This window comes from Musca autumnalis, unplaced genomic scaffold (assembly GCF_047663935.1).
Source record: "Musca autumnalis isolate F117 unplaced genomic scaffold, ASM4766393v1 scaffold_4, whole genome shotgun sequence".
NCBI classification, from domain to species: Eukaryota; Metazoa; Arthropoda; class Insecta; order Diptera; family Muscidae; genus Musca; species Musca autumnalis.
Window position 1 is genome coordinate 73,600,944 of NW_027411977.1, and position 25,368 is coordinate 73,626,311.

Genomic DNA, 25,368 nt, shown 5'->3' on the forward strand with positions numbered 1-25,368 from the left:
AATTGTAATTTTTGGTAGCGGCAGGCAGGATTTTGGTCTAAGACTAAAAATTCGATTTTTCGGTCTGGCGATTATTTCAGTTGTCCTAAAACCCGACTTTCGACTGTTTCATAACCGCAGAAAATCGATTATAATCGATTTTTCGTCTATTTTCGAGTTTTTTTTGAAACTGTAAAGCCACCAAAACTGTAAAATAGCCGTCAACAACCTATGGGCAAACTCGAAAATCGATCACAAGATAGTCGATTATGCGATTTTCCCTCCAGACAAAAGTTGACTATGATTTTTAGCCTTTTGACTGCAAAAAGTCGATTAATCGATTAACCGAAAGTCGACTTACCTATCCCTAGAATTGTCACGTTTATTGGATTGAAGTTGAGTGAAGTAGGTATGTAATCACTAATGTCTTTAAGTCCACTGAACTCAAGTACATAGTTCATTAAAAGGAAGGAGGACCTTTGAATGTCCAAATCGTGAGCACTGCCACACCCCTGTCTCTCTGAGCCTCAAAGCCGTCCTCGCCGCTTGAAAATGTGTCATGATATCCAGAAGTTGGAGATCAAGTATCACACTCAAGGCGGCTTGAGGTGTGCTTCTGATAGCACCGGAGATGAGCAGAGATGCGGCTCTTTGAACACTTGATCATTTGGACAGAAGTGCACTATTCACGAGAGCATGCCACCAGACAAGCCGAGTAAGTTTTCTATCTTCTGTGAACACAAAATTCCAATTAACCACCAAGTCGGTAGATAGCGTGAATCTATACTATCTGATTTTTTGCACGGGATGTTTTGTACCTATAAAAATGAGCAGACAATATACCAAACTTCAGTTATTCCAGTTGAATAATGAGGCTAAAACTTTCAAAATACCGAAAATAGGGGCTACCGTTCTAAGGGGACTATATGAAGACGTGGACATATACCGACAAATTTCAGGTGGAAAGTTTAATACCCCCAACGAAGACTAAATACCTAATTTCAGCAATTTCAGTGTGAATATGAAGCCACAATCATCAAAATACCAAAAATTCGGAGGTACCGCTCTACGAGGGCTATATGAAGGCGAGGACCTATACCGATAAATTTCAGGTGGGAAATTGTATACCCCCAACGAGGGCTGATTACTGAATTTCAGCCATTTCGGTGGGATATTGAGGTCACAACCTGCAAAATACCGAAAATCAGGATGTACCGCTATATGGGGGCTATATGAAGGCGTTGGCCTACACCGACAAATATTATGTGGAAAGTTGTATATGTACCCCCAACGAAGACTAAATACCTAATTTCAGCCATTTCAGTGGAATATTAAGGCCACAACCTTCAAAATTCGTAACAATCGGGAGGCACCTTTCTATGGGGGCTATATGAAGACGTGGACATATGTATACCGATAAATTTCAGACGGAAAGTTTTATATCCCTAATGAAAGCTAAGTACCAAATTTCCGCCATTTCGGTGTGATACTAAAGCTAAAAACCTCAAAATACCGAAAATCGGGAGATACTGTTCTATGGGGACTATATCAAAACGTGGACCGATATAGCCCATTAACAATACCAAACATCTTAGGAGTAATAGAAAAATCTGCACCAAATTACAAAGCTCTCTCTTAAAAATTGTCCGGTTGTATTTTGATTTCAACAGACAGGCAGACGGATATGGTTATATAGACTTAGAATTTTATGCCGATCAGTACTTTATAGGGTCTCCGACGAATACAAACGGAATGACAAATTTAATTATACCTATAACCAATCACATACATATGTCAAGATTTTGCAATCATCCACACATGTACATTACGATCTCAGCATGTTCATGCTTTAGAAAAGTACTGCGGTCAGAGGTTATGAAGTCGGGTGGTCTGTTAACGGAGGCAATGATCGGAAGATGGCTTGAGGCAAGGGAAATTACGCGTTGACAGGATACCTCATATATCGGACCGGTTAGCGTGATGAGGCAACCTCTTCTTACACTCATAGAAGCTTCTTCGTTGACCGTGCAAAATGTGGATCTACCAATTTGCTCGGCCAGCGCTATTCCCCTGTTGTCATTGCCTAGGACGGGAAGCTTAAGTTCATGATGAACATTGAAGTGTGGAAGGTGGGGAATTCCAGAAAGCCATGGGGAACACCCGCCTTGCACGCTGAAGGTCGTGGGTACGATTCCCCGGCCAGTCAACATCAAAATTTTCAACGGTGGCAAAATACCCCTAAGTAATGTTGGCGACATTTCCTGAGTATTTCAGTCATGAAAAACTTCTCTACAAAGTGGTGTCTTAAGACACGTCGTTCGGACTCGGCGATAAACAGTAGGTCCCATATCATTGTGCTAATATGAATCGGGGTGCACTCATTGATATGAGAGAAGTATCCCTTGTCCCGTATGGGATGTTTGTGGAACAATTATTATCCAAAGTTTCAAACACGGCTGAAGGGAAGTTGTCCATATGTCCTCTAAAAGCTTGACATGGTTGACAGTATCGAAAGTCTCAGATAGGTCGAACTGTTTTGGTCCCGTCCTCGACTGATCTGTGTGAATATGGCGTGAAATGCCGTTATGGTGCTGTGCATTTTCCGGAATCCATGCTGATATCGGAAAACAAGGAAATTGCTTTCAATTATGGGGATCTTCGCTACTGGTGACAAGATGAAAATCAACCTGTATGATTCGCCTCTGGTGGCTTCCTTGTCTGTCTTCAGTAGCGGGACAGCCCTATTAACTTTCCAAACTTGTGATACAATATGGGTGGCTAACGATAAATTGAGGACACTTGTCAAATACTCTACTCCGGGTTCATCCAGTTGCTAAAGCAATACCATTGAGATTCTGTGTGGGTCCAACGCTTTGAATGATTTCGCGTTTCGGATGACGTCTGCCACATCGCTCATCGTAAATTGTGGACTGACAAACTCGTGCCACTCTCCACTTCGCCTTATTACTCTCGGGTTCTCTATAAATTGCCGCTTAAAATACCAAGTGCACCTTTTCTGATCTGTAACAGCCGTTCTATCATTCTTCTTCCCCGGATTCGAGAGTGATGTAGCCGTGGCCCACAACTTACTTAATATGTATCAATTGCATGCATTGCTTCAGGTGATGTATCAACTCTTTCCACTTATGCTCTTCTACTACCCTGTTGACTCCAAGTGTAAGATCCCTCTTGGATTTTAAGGGTGCGTATTACGAAGCTCATCCCGATCATTTGCTAATCCCTTTGTCTTTGCTGGGTAATTTAGTTCAAATTCTGGTAGTCGACCAGCAGTTATATAGCGAGCGGCTGCATCTGTGATGATGTCCCGAAAATTTCTCTCAGCTACCCGAGGATCTGAGGGAATGGAGAGCTAATCAGCCATGTTTCATACCAGAAGTTCTTTTGACATAAGGAAGATTTATGCCAAGTTTTGTCAGCCTACGTCAAGTGGTTCGGCAGTTAAAGAGTATTTACCCAAAATTTGCGTAAATACTCGAAATCGGGGTACCCTTATATGAGGGCTATTAGAGAACGTGGACCTATGTTGACAAGTTTTTGCAAGGATATTTTCTACACATTGAGAACTCACTGTGCTAAGCTACAGCCATTATTATTGTAAAATGTGGCTAATAGATGAAAAATACCTTAAATCGGAAGGTACGGCTATATGGGGGCTATATTAAAACATGGACCTAGAGACCCCATTTTCAATACTAGATATTCTCTTGATATAAGTACGATTTGAGCCAAATTTCGTCAAGTGGTTCGGCAGTTAAAGAGTTTTTACCCAAAATTTGGGTAAATACTCGAAATCGGGCTATTAGAAAACGTGGACCTATATTGACAAATTTTTGCAGGGATATTTTCTACTTCCTGGGGACTCACTGTGCCAAATTACAGCCAGTTTGGTTGTAAAATGTGGCTAATAGATGAAAAATACCTTAAATCGGGAGGTACGGCTATATGGGGGCTATATCAAAACATGGACCCAGAGACCCCATGTTCAGTACATGTTCTGTTGACATAAGAAAGATGTAAGCCAAATTTTGTCAGCCTACGTCAAGTGGTTCGGCAGTTAATGAGTTTTTACCCCACACTTCGGTAAATACTCGGGTATTTACTCAAGTATTTACCCACTAGTTTAAAGTATTGTAAAACTATCCATTTTGAAACGAATTTACATGTTGTATTTGCCATTCAATATAGTAAATACCCAAATAAAAACCTACAAATGGGTATTTACCCGGTATTTACTCACCGTGTGGGTATTTATCGGGTAAATACCCGGTAAATAACATCTCTAGTCATAGGTTATGAACTAGGGTAGTCTATTAGGGGAGACAATGATCGCAAGATGGTCTTTGTCATGTGAAAGGATACGTTGCAAGGACCCGTCATTTATTAGACCGATTGCTAAAATCGTGGTATCTAGTGAGCTGTGGCAACCTCTTCTTATCAATTTGCTCGGCTAGCGCTGTACCCCTATGGCCATTACCTTGGACGGAATCCCAAAGCTTATTATGAGCATTGACGTCCCCTAGCACCCAGACGGTTATTGCCCTCCAATAGCGAACTAATGTCGGACATATAACGCAAGATACAGCAATTCATAGGAGGTATGCTATCCCCATACATTCCACTAGAGTCACGCTCAAGCGGGGGTGATCTGTACTTCACAGACTGGTGTATTAAGATGATAAGTCCTCCGCTTCTTGTACGATCCTCCCGCAAAAGGTTGTAACCGTCGCAACGTTGCAAGCTAAAGGTTAAAGTTAGCTTTTTTCCTGTATTGCGTAGGCCATGATGTTCTTTCGACTCATAAAGTCTAATATTTTCCTGACGGTCTCCATAACGTTGGAATAAAATTGCATTTCCGGGGCCTGAACAGCAACTTGGGGTGTTAGATTGTGCGTTTGTTGTTATTGTTGGTGCGAATGTGGGGGTGTCAAGTATTCCAACCACGATGATGATTCCGACGACGAAGTCGTAGACACGCTGGGAAATGCTCTGGCGCTGCAAGCAGCAACATAGCTGCTATCGCAGTAATCCTGGAGGCTACTAAGATCTGAGCGGCCTCTGAAGTGCACCCATTCTCTAAATTCATTAAAAATATACGAACACAAACACATAATTGTTGAATGTGACAGCCTTCGGTCGAAGAATCCTCCGAGTCAATCCGGTGTATAGAACCGGTCTCAATAAGATTGCAATTCAATTGTGGTGTAGGCTAAATAATAACCTCAATTTTTTACACATTTAAAGAATCCTTCTAATTTAAAAACTTTCCCCTCTATTACCCCCTAGAACTGGCCTCATTACTGTTTCGCCGCAGGCACGCTTGGATCGTGACTCAAATATGGATAGTTTTGAAATTACCGTAAATGCCGTTGATTCCGGTCTACCCATACCTGAGACTGCAACAACCACCGTATATGTCAATGTCAAAGATATCAACGATGAGAAACCCAAATTCGAACAACACAGCTATGTAGCCTATGTTTCCGAGCGTACAGAGATTGGAGAAACTGTGTTAAAAATTCGAGCTATTGATAAAGATCTACATTCCAAATTGAATTACACCATTAAGAGGCCAATAAAAGCCACATCCAGAGCTGGTGTTAGTATCAACAATCGCAGTAAATACAATGTGGATGAAGCGTTTGGCATTGATCCGCTGAAGGGTGTGATTTATGTCAATGGTAAGCTGAGCCATGACGAGGCAGCTGTTATTATTTTACCCGTCGAAGTGAAAGATCTCAATGCTGAAGTAGATCCAGAGGGGCAAATTGATATCACCGAGGTTACCATTTATGTACAATCCTTTAAGGACACCAATCCAGTGTTTACGAACAAAGGTTGGTCCAGTTCCAAGCCCATTGTCCACATCAATATAATGGAAGAAATGCCCATAGATAGTACGCTATTTACCCTGCAAGCCAATGATCCCGTGACACAATTGCCCATTTTGAGTTTTGAATTGGTGGAACCAAAAGAAATGGAATATTTCCATTTACACGAACGTTCTGGGGAAGTTAGTCTACGTAAACGGCTCGACTACGAGGCGTTGCGCGAGGGACAAACTCAGTTCGAATTTCAAGTCAAAGCCAATGCTCCAGATTTACAGCGTAGCACTGTGACTTTGGTAAATGTCACCGTACAAAATGTCAACGATAATGGTCCCATATTTGAGGAAGCCTCGTATCACACCTCCCTTGTGGAGAATAAACAACACCCCACCAAAGTTATACAGGTCAAAGCCACCGATAAGGATGCAGCATTAACAGAACGCGACGAACGTTTGGGTTATCACAAAATATCCTATTCCCTATATGGAGAAAATTCCCATTTATTTGAAATCAATTCTGTGACTGGCGAAATTATTATAGCCGCAAATCAAACGATAGATCGTGAGCGTACACCCCACATTAAGTTGCAAGTTAAGGCAGAAGATTCACCTGGCCGCCCCACCGATTCTAAACAAAGTTTAGTAGATCTCATCATTGATGTTTTGGATGTTAACGACAATGCGCCGGTCTGGAGTCAGAAGGAATATACCACAGTTATACCTGAAAATGCACCCTCAGATACATTTGTCATTAAACTATTGGCCACCGATTTGGATGATGGTCCTGGTGGTGAAGTCCGTTATGAAATCATCGATGAGGGTGAACTGAATGATTATTTCAAAATTAACAAAATGACTGGAGAAATTAAAACAAAACGTGAACTTACCGGCAAAGGTCGTTCAGAACCCTTCCAGATACGTGTACGTGCCGAAGATAATGGTGATCAACTACCCAAACAGAAGTCGTTAAGTAGTGATGTCCGGTTGGTCATATTCATTGGTGATGTTAGTGCCAATGATGGTATACCATACTTCGTGGAACCGGAAGTTGGCCAAATGGTTAATGTGACAGAGGTAAGTACTACAATTTTTATAGTTCAGAAAAATCAAAAAAAAAAAAATAACTTCCGGAGGGGTTTTTAAATAAATTGAGGTCAAAGGTCACATTTTTAGAGTTTTTAGGTTTTCAGGACTTTGCTTGAAAACGACAAGCCCCATCGAAATGGAACTAGCTATTACAATTCTCTACAAGATTGGCCTTTATGATATTTTCCTTGGTTTTACCATTTTTTACCAGACAATATACCGCACCGAATGATCCCAGTGACTAGAAAACATTGAAGTAACAAGTTTCAAGTTTCACTATTTCGAATTCTGTCGGTTATAAGTACTTTATTTACATACACATTATTCAACAAATGGAAAAAACCCTAGGCTAGTAAAATCTCACCGATTTCTTGAAATTTTTCCCACTCGTGTTTGGCTTGGCAGCTGACGTTTTTCTGTTTCAATGGAAGGGTTTGGTCTCCGAGTACGGCATTCACACTGTGTCTTTGTACTGACTGCGCAACTCTATTAGTGTGAATGCTATCCAAGGCTGCTTGATAGGATCATTTATCTAGATGTGTTCGTTTGAACCTCTCTCTCTCTAGATTCTGAAGGTAACTAATGACGTTCCAGGGAGGGTGAAGTCTTTCCACAATACTGTGGCAGGGATGATCATGACGATAACACCCATGCAGGTACTGGATCGATAACACCAGTTTGTCTACTGTCATAAGGGGGCACTTTGTTGAAGTCCTCAGGGCGGCATTCTGGCAGATTTGAGTATTATTCTACTAGATGGCGCTATCATCCACTTACATTAGCACATACCATCCTGCAGCTTTATAAGAGATCAACAAGGTTACTATGTCAGGACACTATCGACCAATATATCCAGGGGAACCTCATTCCAGGTAGTGAATATTTGGGGAATATACTGGGAATATTTTCATACTCCTGAAATGGAAGAACTGCAATAAGTCATCTATGTAGATATTTAACCTACCACATATGTATACTCGACAAAAAGATCGTACATATACATTAGAATCTCTATGCCGTCTGTAGGGTGTGGAATTTCAGAAACGTATAGGTTAAATAGTTCCAGATATATCAGCCCGCCTTTGGCACTCACTGTTTCACTCTACGGGTTTTAGACTTCTTCGGAATCCAAAAAACGACTGGCGTCCAAAACATTTAGTTGATTATACAACTTTTCTATGTCCTCGAACAACATGGCATCGTTGAAGGCCTTCGATAGACCAAGAGCCACCATGACTATTCGGTCGCATGGCCTGATCTGACCCAATCCTCGACTTACGAGTATATGCACGCACAGAAAAAATATTTTTCGCTTTTGTTGGAACAACTATATCTATTTTTGTTCCAAACATTTATTTGTTTTATTCAAGCATTGCAACTGCAAATCCAAAAATACCATCGTTTATTCCAAACATACAAAACAAAAACAATTAGCGAAATTCATCAATATTGTAAAAATTATTGACAATACCTATGGTAGAAACTATCATAATCTAGAATTTTTACAAAAACTATTGTCAGCCCAGAAAACCTGGTACTGAAATTATTGATTTGATCGTATGTAACGCCATGTTTATATTATAGCCCTTTGCAGGGTTAACCTTCTTTATGAAGATTTGTTTGAAATATAAGCAATGCAATTGACATTTGGAACCCAGTGGGTTTATTAAATCCGGTTATATATAAACGTACTATAATTCTCGTATACACTTTGGTATAATTGTCACGTATAATATTATGAGAATTGACAAACACTACACATGGCCAGGTTTTGCCAGGTCTAACTAAAAAGACAACAAGTTGAATGAAGAAACATTAACTACTCCATCATCCTCCAAGCATCTACCCAAAGCCATAACAAATATGAAAAGAAAACACAAATTACGACCAAAAACACTTCTCAGATTGTGATGTAACTCAACTATCAAAACACAAAATAGGATGAGAAAGAAGAAACAAATAAAAACAGGAATCTTATGGTGTACATACACAAAAAGAACAAAGACGAAATAAAATAAAAAAACAAAGATAAGGGGAACTCATACAAACTAAACCCACCAAAATTGTTTTTTTTTTCACCACGGCATCGAATACCGAGAAAAGAGAATAAAATTGCCGAAGAAAAGAGAATAATATTGTCCAGCAGACAAAAACTATTGTTGAATATGACAAAAACAATTGTTGTATTTAACAAAAAGGATTGTTGGACACACAATATAACATGCGGAATCTAACAATATCTTTACTATACGTATTTTGCTCTTCGAATATTGTTGGATCAATCATATTTTTTCTCTGCGTGTGTGTGTGGATATGACGTATAATGCTATTGTGGCACGGTGCGTTTTCGGAATCCATTCTGATGTTGCGTAACAGAGTATATAGAATCTTCACCCTGGCAATATGAGATAAATTGGTCTGTACGATTCGCCTTTACGACGTCCTTGTCTGGCTTCAGTAACGGGACTATCCTACCAACGTTGCAGGCTTCTGATAGAATATGAGTGGCTAGCGATAAATTAGAGACACTTGTCAAATACTCAACTCCGGGCTCATCCAGTTAAGCTTAAGTATTACCATTGGGATGTCATGAGGGTCTAACACGTTTCACGGCTTTGAAAGTAATTTTCGATCTATGATCCTTCTTTCTCGGTTTCGAAAGTCATTTAGTCATTACCCACAATTCACCTAATCCTGTGCCAATATTGCATTGTTTCGATGGTTCTGCCACTTGTAAGTTCGCTTACTCTTGGGTCTTCAGGTTAGTACGACAAAGCTCATCACACTCATTTGCTAGTCCCTTGGCCTTAGCTAGGAAATGTGGTATAATAGCGGTTATTCGGCAACTATGTGGCGAGCGACTTCAGCTGTGATGATGTCCCGGAAAATTTTAGGAATAATGCATTGTCGGGGCGCTGAACAACTACATGTTGTGTAAGATGCCGCATTTGTTGTTATTGTTGTGACAGCGGGGGTGTCTCGTATTCCGACGACGAAGTCGGAACCACGCTGGAAGATGATCTGGCGAAGCAAGAAGCAACATAACTCCTATTTATCCGATCAGGCAAACGGAACAGACTCATGGCCCAAGGGTTATTCTCTATTCCGGCACGGATCACTCCCATTGTGGAAAACCATACGAAGACAAACACATAATTGTTGAGTAGGCAGGCCCTGGTCCTCAGAGTCAATCCGGTGCATAAAACCCGATACCGTGGGATTATGCGGAAACATTAATGGACGTAGCTTTTTAAGATATTTGAAATAGTATCCAATTGTGATCTGATAGTGACTTGTAATTGTATGGTATCCACTTATTAATTTCGACTTGTCGTCTATCGGTTACTAGATTGAGGTCAATTATCCGAACCATTTACTTCGTTTTCGTAAATGTAGTGTTCTTGTATTTTACGAGCGCTTAGAAGAAACGTATGACCGTTACCCTGCCCATGACATTAAAATTATACCAAGCGATTTTAATGCCAAAATTGGAAAGGAGAATATCTTTGGCCCAGTAGTCGGGAAATTCAGTCTCCACAGTGAAACATCTGACAATGGTATGAGGCTGATAGACTTTGTAGCTGCAAGAAACATGGTAGTTAGCAGTACCAGATTTAAGCACCTCGATATTCATAAGGGCACCTGGCTGTCGCCAGATCAAAGAACAAGAAACAAATTGATCACGTGTTGGATGTACGATAGTTCCGAGGTGCAAACATAGACTCAGACCACTACCTTGTTGCAGCATAGGTATGTACCATATTAAACGTAGCAAACAAAGTGCAAACAGACACAACACGGAAGTTGGACATCGGTAAGCTGCAATCACAACAGATAGCCACAGCATATTCCACTCAACTGACCCAACTGCTTAATCAAAGCACTCCTCTTCCCGCTAACATATCAGGACAATGGCAAAACATTGCCCACTCCATGCAAACAGCCGCAAAATCAGTACCTGGATACCAGAGACCTCCACCAAGGAATCCATGGTATGACCAGGAGTGTCGTGCTGCTACAGAAGGGAAAAATTTAGCAACGCGTAGCGCACGAGAAAGGTATCGGGAGAAAAGGGGAGAGGAGAAACGTCTTTTCCGCAGGAAAAAGAGAGAGATGGAAAAGCGGGAGTGTGAACAAATCGAGATGTACAGGAGACAGAATGAATTCTACCAAAGGGAGAGACATCAAACTGGTGGCTTTGGAACTGGCACATCCTCCTGTAGAGGTAATCTGTTAACTGATACAGATAGTGTGCTAAAGATATGGAAAGAGCATTTTTCCAAACTGTTGGTATCCAATAGTAGCGAAGTCGACGAAGATACCACAGATCCAATCCCAGAAGATTGTATTGAATGTATACCACCCGGCCAAGATGAGGTAAAGACAGCTATAAGCCGGCTAAAGAATAATAAGGCAGCAGGAGCTAATGGCCTACCAGCCGAGCTGTTTAAAACCGGAGGCGACACGCTGATAAGGTGTATGCATCAGCTCGTTAGCTCCATCTGGCAGGAAGAACGCGTAACCGACGATTAGAACCTGAGCATCCTATGTCCCGTCCATAAGAAAGGAGATAAGACTTTATGCTCCAACTATAGGGGTATAAGTATTCTCCCTCTCGCCAACAATATAGTGTCAGGGATATTGTGCGAACGACTAAGGCCCATGGTCAGCGAAATATTTGGACCATACCAATGCGGCTTCAGACCTGGCAAGTCTACCATTGACCAGATATTTACCCTGCGACCAATCCTGGAGAAGACCCAAGAGATGCAGATCGACACCTATCACCTTTTTGTCGGTTATAAAGCAGCCTTCGACAACCCGCTACGTTCAAAGGTATTCCAAGCCATGTCTGAATTTGGTATCCCCGCAAAGCTCATTCGGCTTTGTAAAATGACTCTAACTGACACAAGATCTTCAGTTAAAATAAGAAAGAACCTCTCCGAAGAGTTTTTATACCCTACACCACATTATTATGTCTTTGTGCATTTGTATGTAACATACAAAAGGAAACGAAATAGACCCATAGTTCTATTTGGGGATATACATATAATCACTTTCTGAGTCGATTTATGCATGTCCGTCCGTCTGTCTGTCCGTCTGTCCATGTATTTTTGTTCGCAACGTACAGGTCGCATTTTTTGTCCGATTCAGCTGAAAATTGGGGACTACAATTTTTTTAGCCATAGGAAGAACGCTATTGCTTTTGGTGAAAATCGGTTCAGATTTGGATATAGCTCCCTTATATATTTTCGCCCGATTTCACGTATTTGCTGCACCAAACACGCTATATACATACGTCCAATTTTGATGAAATTTTGAATGTGTGACTGAATTCGGTCTACAAATAAGTGTGCCAAATTATATAGAAATCGGGTCAGATTTGGATATAGCTCCCATATATATTTTCGGCCGATTTTACGTATTTTCTGTACCACACACGCTATATATGTCCGATTTCGATGAAATTTGGAATGTGTGACTGAATTTGGTCTAAAAATAAATGTGCCAAATTATATAGAAATCGGTTCAGATTTGGATATAGCTCCCATATATATTTTCGGCCGATTTCACGTATTTCCTGCACCAAACACGCTATATATTTCCGATTTCGATGAAATTTGGAATGTGTGACTGAATTCAGTCTAGAAATAAATGTGAAAATTAAATAGAAATCGGTTCAGATTTGGATATAGCACCCATATATATTTTCGGCCGATTTCGCGTATTTGCTGCTCCAAACACGCTATATAAGTCCGATTTCAATAATATTTGGAATGTGTGACTGAATTCGGTCTGGAAACAAATGTGCCAAATTATATCAAAATCGGTTTAGATCTGGATATAGCTCCGATTTATATTTTACATATTCACAGTGGTGTAAGGTATCATATAGTCGGCCCCGACCGACTTTGATCCTTTCCTTACTGGTTTCACAAGAGTTTTCAGGCAAGGAGACAGTTTTTCGTGTGATTTTTTCAACATCCTGCTAGAAAAGATTATACGAGAGGCAAACGTCAAAAAGGCAAACGTCAAAAGAAGTGGCACAATCTACGCCAATAGCCACACGTTACTTGCTTATGCTGATGATATAGACATCATGGGACAATTATGAAGGTCGAAGGAGAATCCGCTAAAGTGGGTCTGGCGGTAAACGGCGAGTAGACCAAGCTAATGGTGTTGACGAGCAATGCGGACCAACTGTTGACGTTGGTTCCTATAATTTTGAAGCAGTAAAAGACTTCGTATACCTTGGCACCGCCGTAAACACAACAAACGACATCAGTTGTGAAATAAAAAGAAGAATTGTATTGACCAACAGATGCTACTTTGGGTTAAGTAAGCACTTCAAAAACAAAGCCACAACTCGTCAAACAAAAATAACGCTTTACAAAACACTGATACTACCCGTGCTGATGTACGGTTCCGAAGCCTGGGTACTTGCGCAAGCAGATAAGGCAGTACTTGGCGTGTTTGAGAGAAAAATTCTTCGAAATCTACGGACCAATATGCGTTGACGGTGAATATCGACGTCGTTTGAACCACGAGCTGTATCTGCTGCACAACGACATCAGTATATATAAACGTATCGAGATGCAGCGATTGCGTTGACTAGGCCATATAATAAGAATGAACGTTGATGAACCCGCTAAAAAGGCGTATAAATTCGAGCCACATGGCGGTTCACGCAGAATTGGCAGGCCAAAGAATAGATGGCGCAAACAAGTGGATGAAGAGATGACACGGCGCGGTATTCCAGAAAGCGAAGCACTATACAGAGAGAATTGGAGATCTTTTCTTAGTTCGGTCTAAGTAAGTGATATTGTACCAGAAATATCCCCAGGTTTTTTGAAACTATTCTAGTGCTACAGGTTGATCTGCAGGATCTTAAGCATAATTTTTTAGGCAAGCAGATGATGCAGATATCTAATCAAGCTTTATATTGTCCAGCAGCGATGCCGTTTGTTTTTTGTTTCCCAATCTCTCTCACTCCAGCCCCTGTTATCGAGAGAATTGTAGTCATCTTCGCCAGACCTTTCAACAGCATGAGCCATCACACTCTATCCTGCACATCCAAACTCTGGCGCAAAGTTTTCTTGGGATTTCCTGGGCCTCAGGCTGATTTTGTAACAATTATCGATAAGCTTTTTCCAACAACCCCTTTAAGACTCGTACATGCATTTGATGACCCGGAGAGCACAGATCGTCTTTAAAAACGTGTTCATCTGGTTCAGACGACTTAGTCTCTACTTAACCCATTCCGCAGTAGTGATAAGACCCATCGTTGACCACGGTAACCACCAGATTACCCTTAAAGACTTCGTTAAAGGATCGTTTTATTGTTGAAAAGGTCGTGGTATTGTGCTTTAGTTTAGTTCCTCTTAGCGGTGTACTCTGTTTAAGCGGGTTCTTGCTTAAAGTTTGATGGGCTATCGTCAATTTCATAATAATCCTCGACAATTTTAATATATGCTAGCTTGTCTACCTCATTCCATTGTTACAGATTTTGTAGAGAATAAACTCAGGCTTTCGGTACAGGGCTATTCGAACATGGGACCGACTTTTCCTTTTTTGTCGGAATTTTTACGGACAGATTCGTTGCTTTTTAAGTGCTTTGCTGATGAGATGTGTCAGAACTGTTTCCAGTAGCATCCAGCTCTTGGCTAGATGCTAAGAGGACATCCTCGGAAGACTTACCAAACTCTATTCTCAGTTGTTTTTCAATATATCTGCTATTTTACCACCCTCAGTAATACAATTATTTTGAAGTTTTTTTGAAGATTTCAACTATCTTTGTTTTCAACTATTTTCACAGAATTTACCAGCTGGCACTGTTGTATTCCAAGTTCGTGCAGCAGATCCCGATGATCCAAATAGCCCATCTGGAACATTACTATTTAGGATATTGGATGATACCTCTGATGCCAGATCATTTTCTATTGATGAGAACACTGGTCTTATTGTGACCACGGAAGTATTGGATCGTGAGACCAAGGATATGTACAATATAATACTTGAGGTTTACGATAATGGACAGCCCAGGCAATCTGTAACAAGGGTACTGCAGGTTAAGGTGTTAGATGTTGATGATCACAAGCCAAGATTTGTCAGGGAAATTGTAAGTATTTTATGAAATGGAAATCAACTTCTTCTAAAAAGTTATTCTTATTATAGAACGAAGGGCCTTTGGAATTAATGCTGCTGGAAGAGGAGCCCAAAGACACAGTTGTGGGTAATTTTACAGCCATTGATGAAGATATTGGAGAAAATGCCGCCATCGAATACATCATAACTGAGGGAAATGAACTGAATGTTTTTACCATTCACAGAACCGAAGATAGCATGGCCATAGTTAAAACCAATCAACCTGTGGATCGTGAAACCTTTGACAGTTTTACGCTTACCATTAAATGTGTGAAGCTGGGAGAACCTGATTCTGTGTATTTGGGTGAACCATATGATCGTTATGACCTTTCACAGCGTCAAATTGTGATTAAAATAGTTGATATCGATGACAATTTGCCACAATTCGAACAGCGAGACAGGTCGGTGGGTATACGTATTAATGTTCCGGTGGATAGTAAAATCACCACCATTCACGCTGTGGATCTTGATGCCGAGGCCAAACCCATACAACTGACAATCGAAAATGTCACATTTATTCCACAATTCTACAAGAGAACGAAACAAATCGAAACGACATCGTTGAACAGCCTATTTTCGCTTAACAATCGAACTGGTGAACTGCGCACCAGTGGCTCCTTTGCCGATTATGTGGATGGTTATTTCAATATGCGCATTCGGGCAAATAACTCAGAGAAAGTTAAACGTCATACATTTAATAATTTGAAAATATTTGTAATACGTGACAAGTCTCTGTTGAAATTTGTATTCTCCCGACCACCTAGCGAAGTGCAGAATATCGTTAAACCATTCCAGGAAATGATTAAAGAAAAACTGAAACCTCTCGGTTTGGATTTGCATCTTTTGGACACTCAAGTATTGGCTAGAGCTGATCTTAGTTTAGATTTTACAGCCAGCAGTTCATGTTTCCAGCTTTTCAAAAATGGTTCAGCGGTGTCGATGGCAGAAATGCAAAAACTTATGGACTCGCCCTGGCTGAAGAGGGAACTTTTTGATATTTATGTTGAATATGGTGTGAGTGAGGTGGAGCCATGTTCTGTGCGCAAACCAATTGCGGCGGCAAGTTATATGTCAGCACCGGGTACATGGCTGGTAATCATAGCCGGTTTTATTGGTCTGGCCGCCATTATAACAGCATGTACTGCCTGTTGCCTGAGAAGGAAGTGAGTATTAATTTTTAATAACTGTTTTTTTCTGTACACAACTAACCACGGGGTACTCCTTACAGGTACAAAATACATTCAAAACGCAGTTTGCAGCAAGCATCTCGTTCCACCACCGAAACATATGGGGTAGTTGGTGTACCCACAGTCTATTTACCCTATTCTGAACCAATTTATGGTCCATTGTAGCATCCAGTCATGTGGCATAGAATTACTGCCTAGGTTTAAGTTAGCTTTCTAAGATCCACTTAGCCTCTCCCCTGTAGCATCCGTATGTATGTCGCCTCGTATCTTCGAATCTAAACGAATTGGGGCGACATGAAAAAATAGCCATAAAGACTGCGCATATTATTTCAAGCAACACGATTTAGTTTTATAATATGCCTGTGATTTTTTATTATTGTAATACACTAACAGAATGTGCAAAACTGCAATCAACTACACACATACATACATATGTATGTATGTATGTATGTATGTACAATATATTTGTATATTTGCACTTAGTTTTAAATTGTAAATCTTAAGCATAATTTTCTACTCTATTTTCTACTTCCTAAAATGTGATTCATAAGAGGTTTTAAGCTTCATTCTATTTTATTTTTACACAAAATCCAATTAAAATCCTATTCTTAATTTTTACAACTCAATCAACGAAATCATCACCATGTCGAAACATGTTAAATAGTCTATAGATGTAAAATATATTTTCGTTTAATGACAATATGTATAAATAATTTAAATTTTTTGTAATTTTTAAAATAAAGTTTTAAGTGAAATCAATAATTAAGTTGTTTTGTTTAAAAAAGAATATTGTTGAAATAATTTGTAAAATGGAGGAATGGTGAGTATACGCTGGCCCATTTAACATTTATTTTACTTTGTCAATCCGTTTGTAACACATCGAAATATTCATCGGAATCCTTTGGTAAAAAGTAATGTAATAGTACTTCGAAATATTGGTCTTTTTCATTGATCGATTCGAAAAAAATCACCGAAAACTATTTCTAAAATTATTTTAATATTTGTTTATACCCTCAACATTTAGGCCAACGAGATTATCGAAATAATGATTTTAGACCCCAAGTATGTTTTGACGAAATCCATTTCAATTTGTAGTCGATTTACCCATGTCTGTCCGTCTGTCTGTCTGGCTCTCGAAGAATCAACCTATTTTGTTCAAATTTTAGCTCTCGTAAATTTTGTCCAAACTTAGTTTAAGGGAATATGGACGATATCGGTCTACCCAATTTTACCATTGAAACAAAATGTAAGAATTTAAGAGTGTTCCAGCAATATGTTGATAACTTTGTTCATAGACCGAATTTTTCTTCTGTTCTTTTTGGAAAATGAATCTATTTACATCCGTCTTTCTTCTCCATACTTGAGTTTTACCATTACATTTTTATACCCTCCACCATAGTATGGAGGGTATATTAAGTTTGTCATTCCGTTTGTAACACATCGAACTAATCATTTGCGACCCTATACAGTATATATTCTTGATCAGGATAAAATTCTAAGACGATCTAGCCATGTCCGTCTGTCCGTCCGTCTGTTGTAATCACTCTAGCGTCCGCAATAATTGAGATAGAGTGCTGAAATGTTGCACCCGAGGGTCTTTTTCCATAGGCAGGTCAAGTTCAAAGATGGGCTATATCGGATTTGAGGTATTTTGACGTTCTTCGCCACATTTGCAGACCGAATTAGCTATTAGCTTAGGGTTCCTAGTGATCAACAAACATATATCCCAAAGGATATGGGCATAGGTCCATGTTTTGGTATAGTCCCCATTTTCGGTATTTTGAGAATTTTAGCCACAATTTGTAACCGAACTATCTGCAATTTGACATTTGAGGTTCTCAGTGGTCATGAAACATCTCCACCAAACATCGTCAACATAGGTCAATGTTTTGGTATAGCCCCCATATAACGGTACCTCCCGATTTTCGGTATTTTGAGCATTTTAGTTACAATTTTTAACCGAACTAGCCGTAATTTGCCATTTGATGTTCTCAGTGGTCATTAAACATCCCCACCAAACATCGTCAACATAGGTCCATGTTTTGGTATAGCCCCCATATAACGGTACCTCCCAATTTTCGGTATTTTGAGAATTTTAGCTACAGTTTTTAACCGAAATAGCTGTAATTTGACATTTGAAGTTCTCAGTGGTCATCAAACTTCTCCACCGAACATCGCCAACATAGGTCCATGTTTTGGTATAGCCCCCATATAACGGTACCTCCCGATTTTCGGTATTTTGAGAATTTTAGCTACAATTTTCACCCGAACTAGCTGTAAATTGACATTTGAGGTTCTCAGTGGTCATCAAACTTCTCCACCAAACATCGTCAACATAGGTCTATGTTTTGGTATAGCCCCCATATAACGGTACCTCCCGATTTTCGGTATTTTGAGAATTTCAGCTACAATTTTCACCCGAACTAGCTGTAAATTGGCATTTGAGGTTCTCAGTGGTCATCAAACTTCTCCACCAAACATCGTCAACATAGGTCTATGTTTTGGTATAGCCCCCATGTAACGGTACCTCCCGATTTTCGGTATCTTGAGAATTTCAGCTACAATTTTCACCCGAACTAGCTGTAAATTGACATTTGAGGTTCTCAGTGGTCATCAAACTTCTCCACCAAACATCGTCAACATAGGTCCATGTTTTGGTATAGCCCCCATATAACGGTACCTCCCGATGTTCGGTATTTTGAGAATTTTTGCTACAATTTTCACCCGAACTAGCTGTAAATTGGCATTTGAGGTTCTCAGTGGTCATCAAACTTCTCCACCAAACATAGTCAACATAGGTCTATGTTTTGGTATAGCCCCCATATAACGGTACCTCCCGATTTTCGGTATTTTGAGAATTTTAGCTACAATTTTCACCCGAACTAGCTGTAAATTGACATTTCAGGTTTGATGACCACAACTTCTCCACTAAACATCGTCAACATAGGTCCATGTTTTGGTATAGCCCCCGTATAACGGTACCTCCCGATTTTCGGTATTTTGAGAATTTTAGCTACAAGTTTCACCCGAACTAGCTGTAAATTGACATTTGAGGTTCTCAGTGGTCATCAAACCCCATATAACGGTACCTCCCGATTTTCGGTATTTTGAGAATTTTAGCTACAATTTTCACCCGAACTAGCTGTAAATTGACATTTGAGGTTCTCAGTGGTCATCGAACTTCTCCACCAAACATAGTCAACATAGGTCTATGTTTTGGTATAGCCCCCATATAACGGTACCTCCCGATTTTCGGTATTTTGAGAATTTTAGCTACAATTTTCACCCGCACTAGCTGTAAATTGACATTTGAGGTTCTCAGTGGTCATTGAACTTCTCCACCAAACATCGTCAACATAGATCCATGTTTTGGTATAGCCCCCATATAACGGTACCTCCCGATTTTCGGTATTTTGAGAATTTTTGCTACAATTTTCACCCGAACTAGCTGTAAATTGACATTTGAGGTTCTCAGTGGTCATCAAACTTCTCCACCAAACATCGTCAACATAGGTCCATGTTTTGGTATAACCCCCATATAACGATACCTCCCGATTTTCGGTATTTTGAGAATTTTAGCAACAATTTTTAATCGAAAAAAATCATACATTAGAAACCTAAACAGTCGTGGGAATTATAAACATATGCATAGACTAGACTAAAATAAAACCGTGGGGCACGTCAATTGTCTACAAATTATCGACTTAATGTGCGATAGAAGAATCGTTTAATTCGTCGTTAGGCAGTTGGCCCGCATGGAAATTCCAATAGTTATACACTCCATGTAAATAAAAGAGATGTTTCAACTAGTTTGTCGTTGGACATTCACACTGCTGGCTGGCGAGGAATCGTTTCACTGCTCGTAGTTTGTCTTTAATCGACAAAGTACTACTCGCTCACCACTATGAAACCATAAAACTCGCTTATAATCGAGCTTGCTAGCTTGTTTCCACATTCTAGCCCTACTTATCACACGTCCATCGTTGTCGGTTGAACAACTGCCTAATTATAGTGTAACATTACAAAACAAACATTTTAATCAACGATTGTAGACAATTGACGTGCCCCACGGTTTTATTTTAGTCTAGTCTATGCATATGTTTATAATTCCCATTATTATTTTTTGGTTTTTAGTACATTTATCTTAAACATTGCAATGTATGTTTAACATAAAACCGTTCAACTTAAAAAGTTTTTTTTACCTATTTTTATTTTCTAGTTTTTAGTTTTTATTTCGCATTCTGTTTAATTCATTTAGTGCTTCATTATTGCAAGGTTTCTTGCCCGTCAGTTTATTGCAGTCCAACTCCTCTATACGTAGTCCCTGCAAAGATCTTACTCTACTAAAAGCCACGTAGGCTTGACCTTCTTCAAACAGTTTCGCACCTAAGTATACGAATGCGTGATCCACAGTGCTGGCCTGCATTTGCATATGTATTGTAGAAGCCCATGATAGTATTAAAGGCAACACACATCTGTGTGTATCGCTCCCGTTGTTTTGTTAACCTGGCTTCATATACATCATGCGTTTCTGACGCTATCATCTGTGTGTATCGCTCACGTTGCTTTGTTAACCTGGCTTCATATTCTTCAGGCGTTTCTGACGCCGTCATTTGTGTATATCGCTGACGTTGCTTTTTTAACCTGGCCTCATATTGCTCAGGTGTTTTTGACGCTAATTGTTCCCTTCGTTTCTGTAATCGACTACTTCTATCACCTTCACTTTCTTTTGCTCGTTTTGCTTTATACTTTTCTTTTGCTTTTTGAAGCCTTCGTTTACGTTGTGTTGCAGTTTCTGTTTTATTTGTGTTTGTATTTTTTATATATTTTTTTACCATTTTGTTCCCACGAGTAATGGGCATATAAACGGTCGACCCCCCAAAAGGTCCAATAAAGGGGCAATGCTATGTCTTGAGTGGCCTGAGTCTTGAGGGGAAAACGCTAACGACATATCATTTTTATCCGCCCTAATGCCATACAGTTCTCGGCGCGTTTTAACCTTTCACCTTAACTTGGGTGGTGTACCGCTAACGACGTATCATTTTTAGCCACCCTAACGCCACACAGTCCTCAGCACGATAAAAAATCTTGACTTGGGTGGTGGATTCAGGCTGGATTAATCAGATATCTAAATTACAGATTCAATTTCTAAATTTAAATCTTAATTATACGCCATTTAGTGGCTGCGCCCATCTTAAATATTGAGGTTGTATAGTGCACTGTATTCTTCTTGTCAAGCCCTTTTATTTGATACCCATATTGGTGGGATTGATAAAAAATTGTTATCAGCCATTTGGTAGCGGCGGCCATCTTAGATTTCAATTTTGCATAGTAAATTTTATTCTACTTGTAGAGACCTTTCATTTGATACCCATGTTGATGGGATTGATAAAACCTAAGTTATCCGCCATTTTGTAGAGGCCGCCATCTTGGATTTTAATTTTATATAGTACATTGTATTCTACTGGTTGAGCACTTTCATTTGATACCCATATTGATGGGATTGATAAAACCTACGTTATCCGCCATTTTGTAGCGGCCGCCATCTTGGATTTCAATTTTTTATAGTGTTTTGTATTCTGCTTGTTGAGCCCTTTCATTTGATACCCACATTGATGGGATTGATAAAACCTACGTTATCCGCCATTTTGTAGCGGCGGCCATCTTGAATTTATAATGATAATGAATAAACATAATTGTATTGTCACCAAAATCCAAAGTGTATACAAAATTTCAGATTAATCGGTTGACAGGAAGAGGGTGAAATTTGAATTACTAAATTTGACCCAAGAATAAATAATAAAACAAACGGGGTAAGCTAAATAAAACCATTCGCGAGTTACAATACCCCATACCTCAGTTTCAACATAAGTTAATTTTCTACAAAAAGGTCGATATACCCTTTTAGCCCAAAGGCTGAGGGTATGAAAAATCAGACAGCATAGATCCACGTTTTGGTATATCCCTCATATAAGGGTATCACATGATTTAAGCTTTCTGGGTGATTTTAATCACATTTTTCTACCGAATTGGTTGTAAATTAGATTTTGTGTTCCCAGAAGATAAAAAAAATTTACTCGCAAAACACTATCCGCATATATCAGTATGCCTCCATGAACCAGTATTGCTCAGTGTTTTTTCAAAATCTAGATTGCTATAATTTAGAATCATGAGCTGTCAGAGGGTACAAAAGCTCAATTTAGAAAATTATAATTATTAACCCATGTTTTGCTACATATTCCTTTTGAAGGGAATGTAACTTGGTATTTTAGAATCTCAGAAATAAAATGTCCATTCAGAAAATCATCAATATTATTATGTGATTATTATCGGTAAAGATATTCTGCCCTCCTAGGAATAGGGCTTAGTACTTTCCTAAACGAAAGGAAACCAATTCTTCCTATTAACTTCAATACAGTTTGCGCTGGGGGTATAAAAAGTTCGAACCGGTCGAACTTAACGACTTTCTTACCTGCTATTTAAATATGTTATGTTAAATTGTATTTTTACACTATTTTATTAGAATTGGTCTGTCTGAAGCGGCCTAATAATGGTATTCTATAAGGTAAGAATTTCCTACGAGTATAACTACTTTGTCATTTTCCTACCCTTTATAAAGTACACATGTTGTTCTCCCAAACCCTTTGAAAAATCACTTTACTAACATTAAAACTATTTGCAATTTGTACCAATTTATCAAATTGGCATATCTTATCTGAAAATATGTTTATTAATATCGGTGATAACATTACGCTTGTCACCAATACGGAATTAGTTTTATGAACTTCCTGGGAATGTTTATCGATTGATGGAGTTAATAAAAGTGGTTGGCAGTTAGTTACTTTGTGCGAATATTTACAAAGCACAACTAAAATAAATTCTGTAAATATTTGCTGAGCTTTCAATCGTATGGTTTACATTATTTTATTATGTTAAAAGAGCATATGGAACTTATTAGTAACGTCAAACAAAATTGAAATAATAATAGAAAAATAACAACAACAGACACCTTCATTTATTACACGCAGAAAAATATATGTTAGAAATATGTTTGGATCCAAACAAATATTTGTTTGGCACTGATTGCAAACAAATATATGTTTGGATCCCGACATAATTTGTTTGGGTCCAATATATGTTTCCAACATTTTGTAACATATCTCAATTTTATATGTTTGGGTACCAACATATTTTTAATGTTAGAACATATTTTTATTGGAGAGATGATGTTTGTCAAAAAGAGTAACAACAGGGCTGTCGCGGCTGTGGAATGCCGGTTTATAATAAAGAGCTGTGTGTATGGTGTAATAGGAGACGCAGAAGTTTTGTGATGTGTATGCGTAAAACACGTGTGTTTCGTGCTTTGTTGTTGTTAACCAACGTAGTAAGCGAAGAGGAAAAGAAAAAATGGTATTAATCTTTTTTCAGTGTTCTAGAGACAATCGTTTATTAAAGACGGTAAAGTGAGTGAATAATTCAGCGTTTTGTCTTTTCTTAAAGAAATTGTGCTTTTTAGTAAATTAAATGCCCAATACATTTTATAATTGAATCAAAAAGATGAATGGAAATAGTTTATTGGACAAGGAAGAAATCTTATTTAATATTGATAATTACATCAATACATTTTTCCATACACATATGTATTATATAATCATTTGATTCCAGATGCCGATTTCCCCCTGATGATTTGAACTTTGAAGAAAATGTGTTTTATTTCACAACTAAGGAGAAGCGTTCAACGATGTTTCTATATAATTGTTTTCTTTTTAAAAGTGCGACTTTTTATAAGTTATTATATTCAATTTTTTCTTTTATTAAAGTCTGTTTTGTCTTTCTTTGGAATGTTTTATGTACCTATGTGTCTGCTGTGCTTTTGCCTTTTTTTCTATGCCTTTCAATAAAACACCACCATTTATAAATGTGTGTATATGTTATAGTTATCCAGTGAACGCTTGCTGAGAGCAAGTGAGCATACATTTCAATGTGTTTCACATTGACATTTACGCTCCCTTGCTCTCAAAAAGCGCCGACTGGTGCATGTGTTTGTTTTTTGTGGCTTTTGGGTTTGTGTTTGTTTGCACCCAAACATATTTTTGTTTGCAAGACCCAAACATATACTATGTTTGGGACAGCTTGCAAACAAGTATATGCTTGCTGCAAAATATGTTTGGGACATATATCAGAGAGGCCATTTTTTTCTGTGTGTACCTTTGGAGGTCTTCTTAAGAAAACAGAAACCCTATTGAGGTCTTCTAAAGCGAACAGAAGACTTTTGGGGATCTTCTAAAGACAACAGAAGATTTTTGGGGATCTTCTATAGACAACATAAGACCTTTGGAGGTCTTCAATAGACATCAGAAGACTTTTAGAGATTTCTAACAACACAAGAACACCTGCTTCTGCCTAGGATTTCTTCATTTTATTGGATTACCTAGGTATTCACATGTTCGCATATACATATTTGTGAAATGAAAATAGAGGACAAATAGAGTAATTGAAACAAGTAAGCCAAGGCTATAGTCGGGTCTGGGCCGACTATGTGATACCCTACACCACTACCGCTGTGCATAAGCTTTTGACTGGTAAAATTAAAAATATTAAAATTGGATAGATTAGCGCTTTTGCTCTGAATATCTTCAATAATATAGGTCAATTTTGTTGAAACGCATTTAAGTACATCGCCAGTACAACTCAAATACAAAAATGGAAAAGTTGGATGTACGCCAACCATCAATAGGATTCCTTCTCTGAGAGACCCCCATTAACCCCCGAAATTTCGTGAGGATCCGATAAAAATTACGACCTGTGTGTGATTGCACAAAAAACAGAAAAAGTGATGCATTACCGACTATTGCGATATCTCTGTTGTTTGACCACCTATGACAACCTACTTCACATCATTGTAAAGGTGATATTTTCTGCTTTCCTTGCCAGGTTTTGCTTTCGGTATATCTCTTACATAAGGTATATCGAAGGTACGTTGGCCTTTTCTCCAAATAAGTTTTTTTCAAATTCCGACCCCTGAATAATATCCGACCATTACCAATATCAATAGGTTTTTTCCTCGGTGGGACCCCCATTAACACCCAAAATTTCATGACGATCCAATCAAAATTGCGACATATA

The 25,368-nt window shown here is 38.9% G+C and overlaps 1 protein-coding gene across 1 annotated transcript in view; it reads left to right on the forward strand.

The window, feature by feature from the left end:
- Positions 1-17,001, forward strand: part of Cad74A (cadherin 74A) — a 97,041-nt gene extending 80,040 nt beyond the window's left edge. The window contains exons 5-8 of the mRNA XM_073981725.1: positions 5,284-6,898; positions 14,727-15,029; positions 15,086-16,218; positions 16,284-17,001. Coding sequence (XP_073837826.1) covers positions 5,284-6,898; positions 14,727-15,029; positions 15,086-16,218; positions 16,284-16,407 — 3,175 coding nt within the window. The 3' untranslated portion in view covers positions 16,408-17,001. The remainder of the gene's footprint in view (positions 1-5,283; positions 6,899-14,726; positions 15,030-15,085; positions 16,219-16,283) is intronic.
- Positions 17,002-25,368: the final 8,367 nt, after the last annotated feature.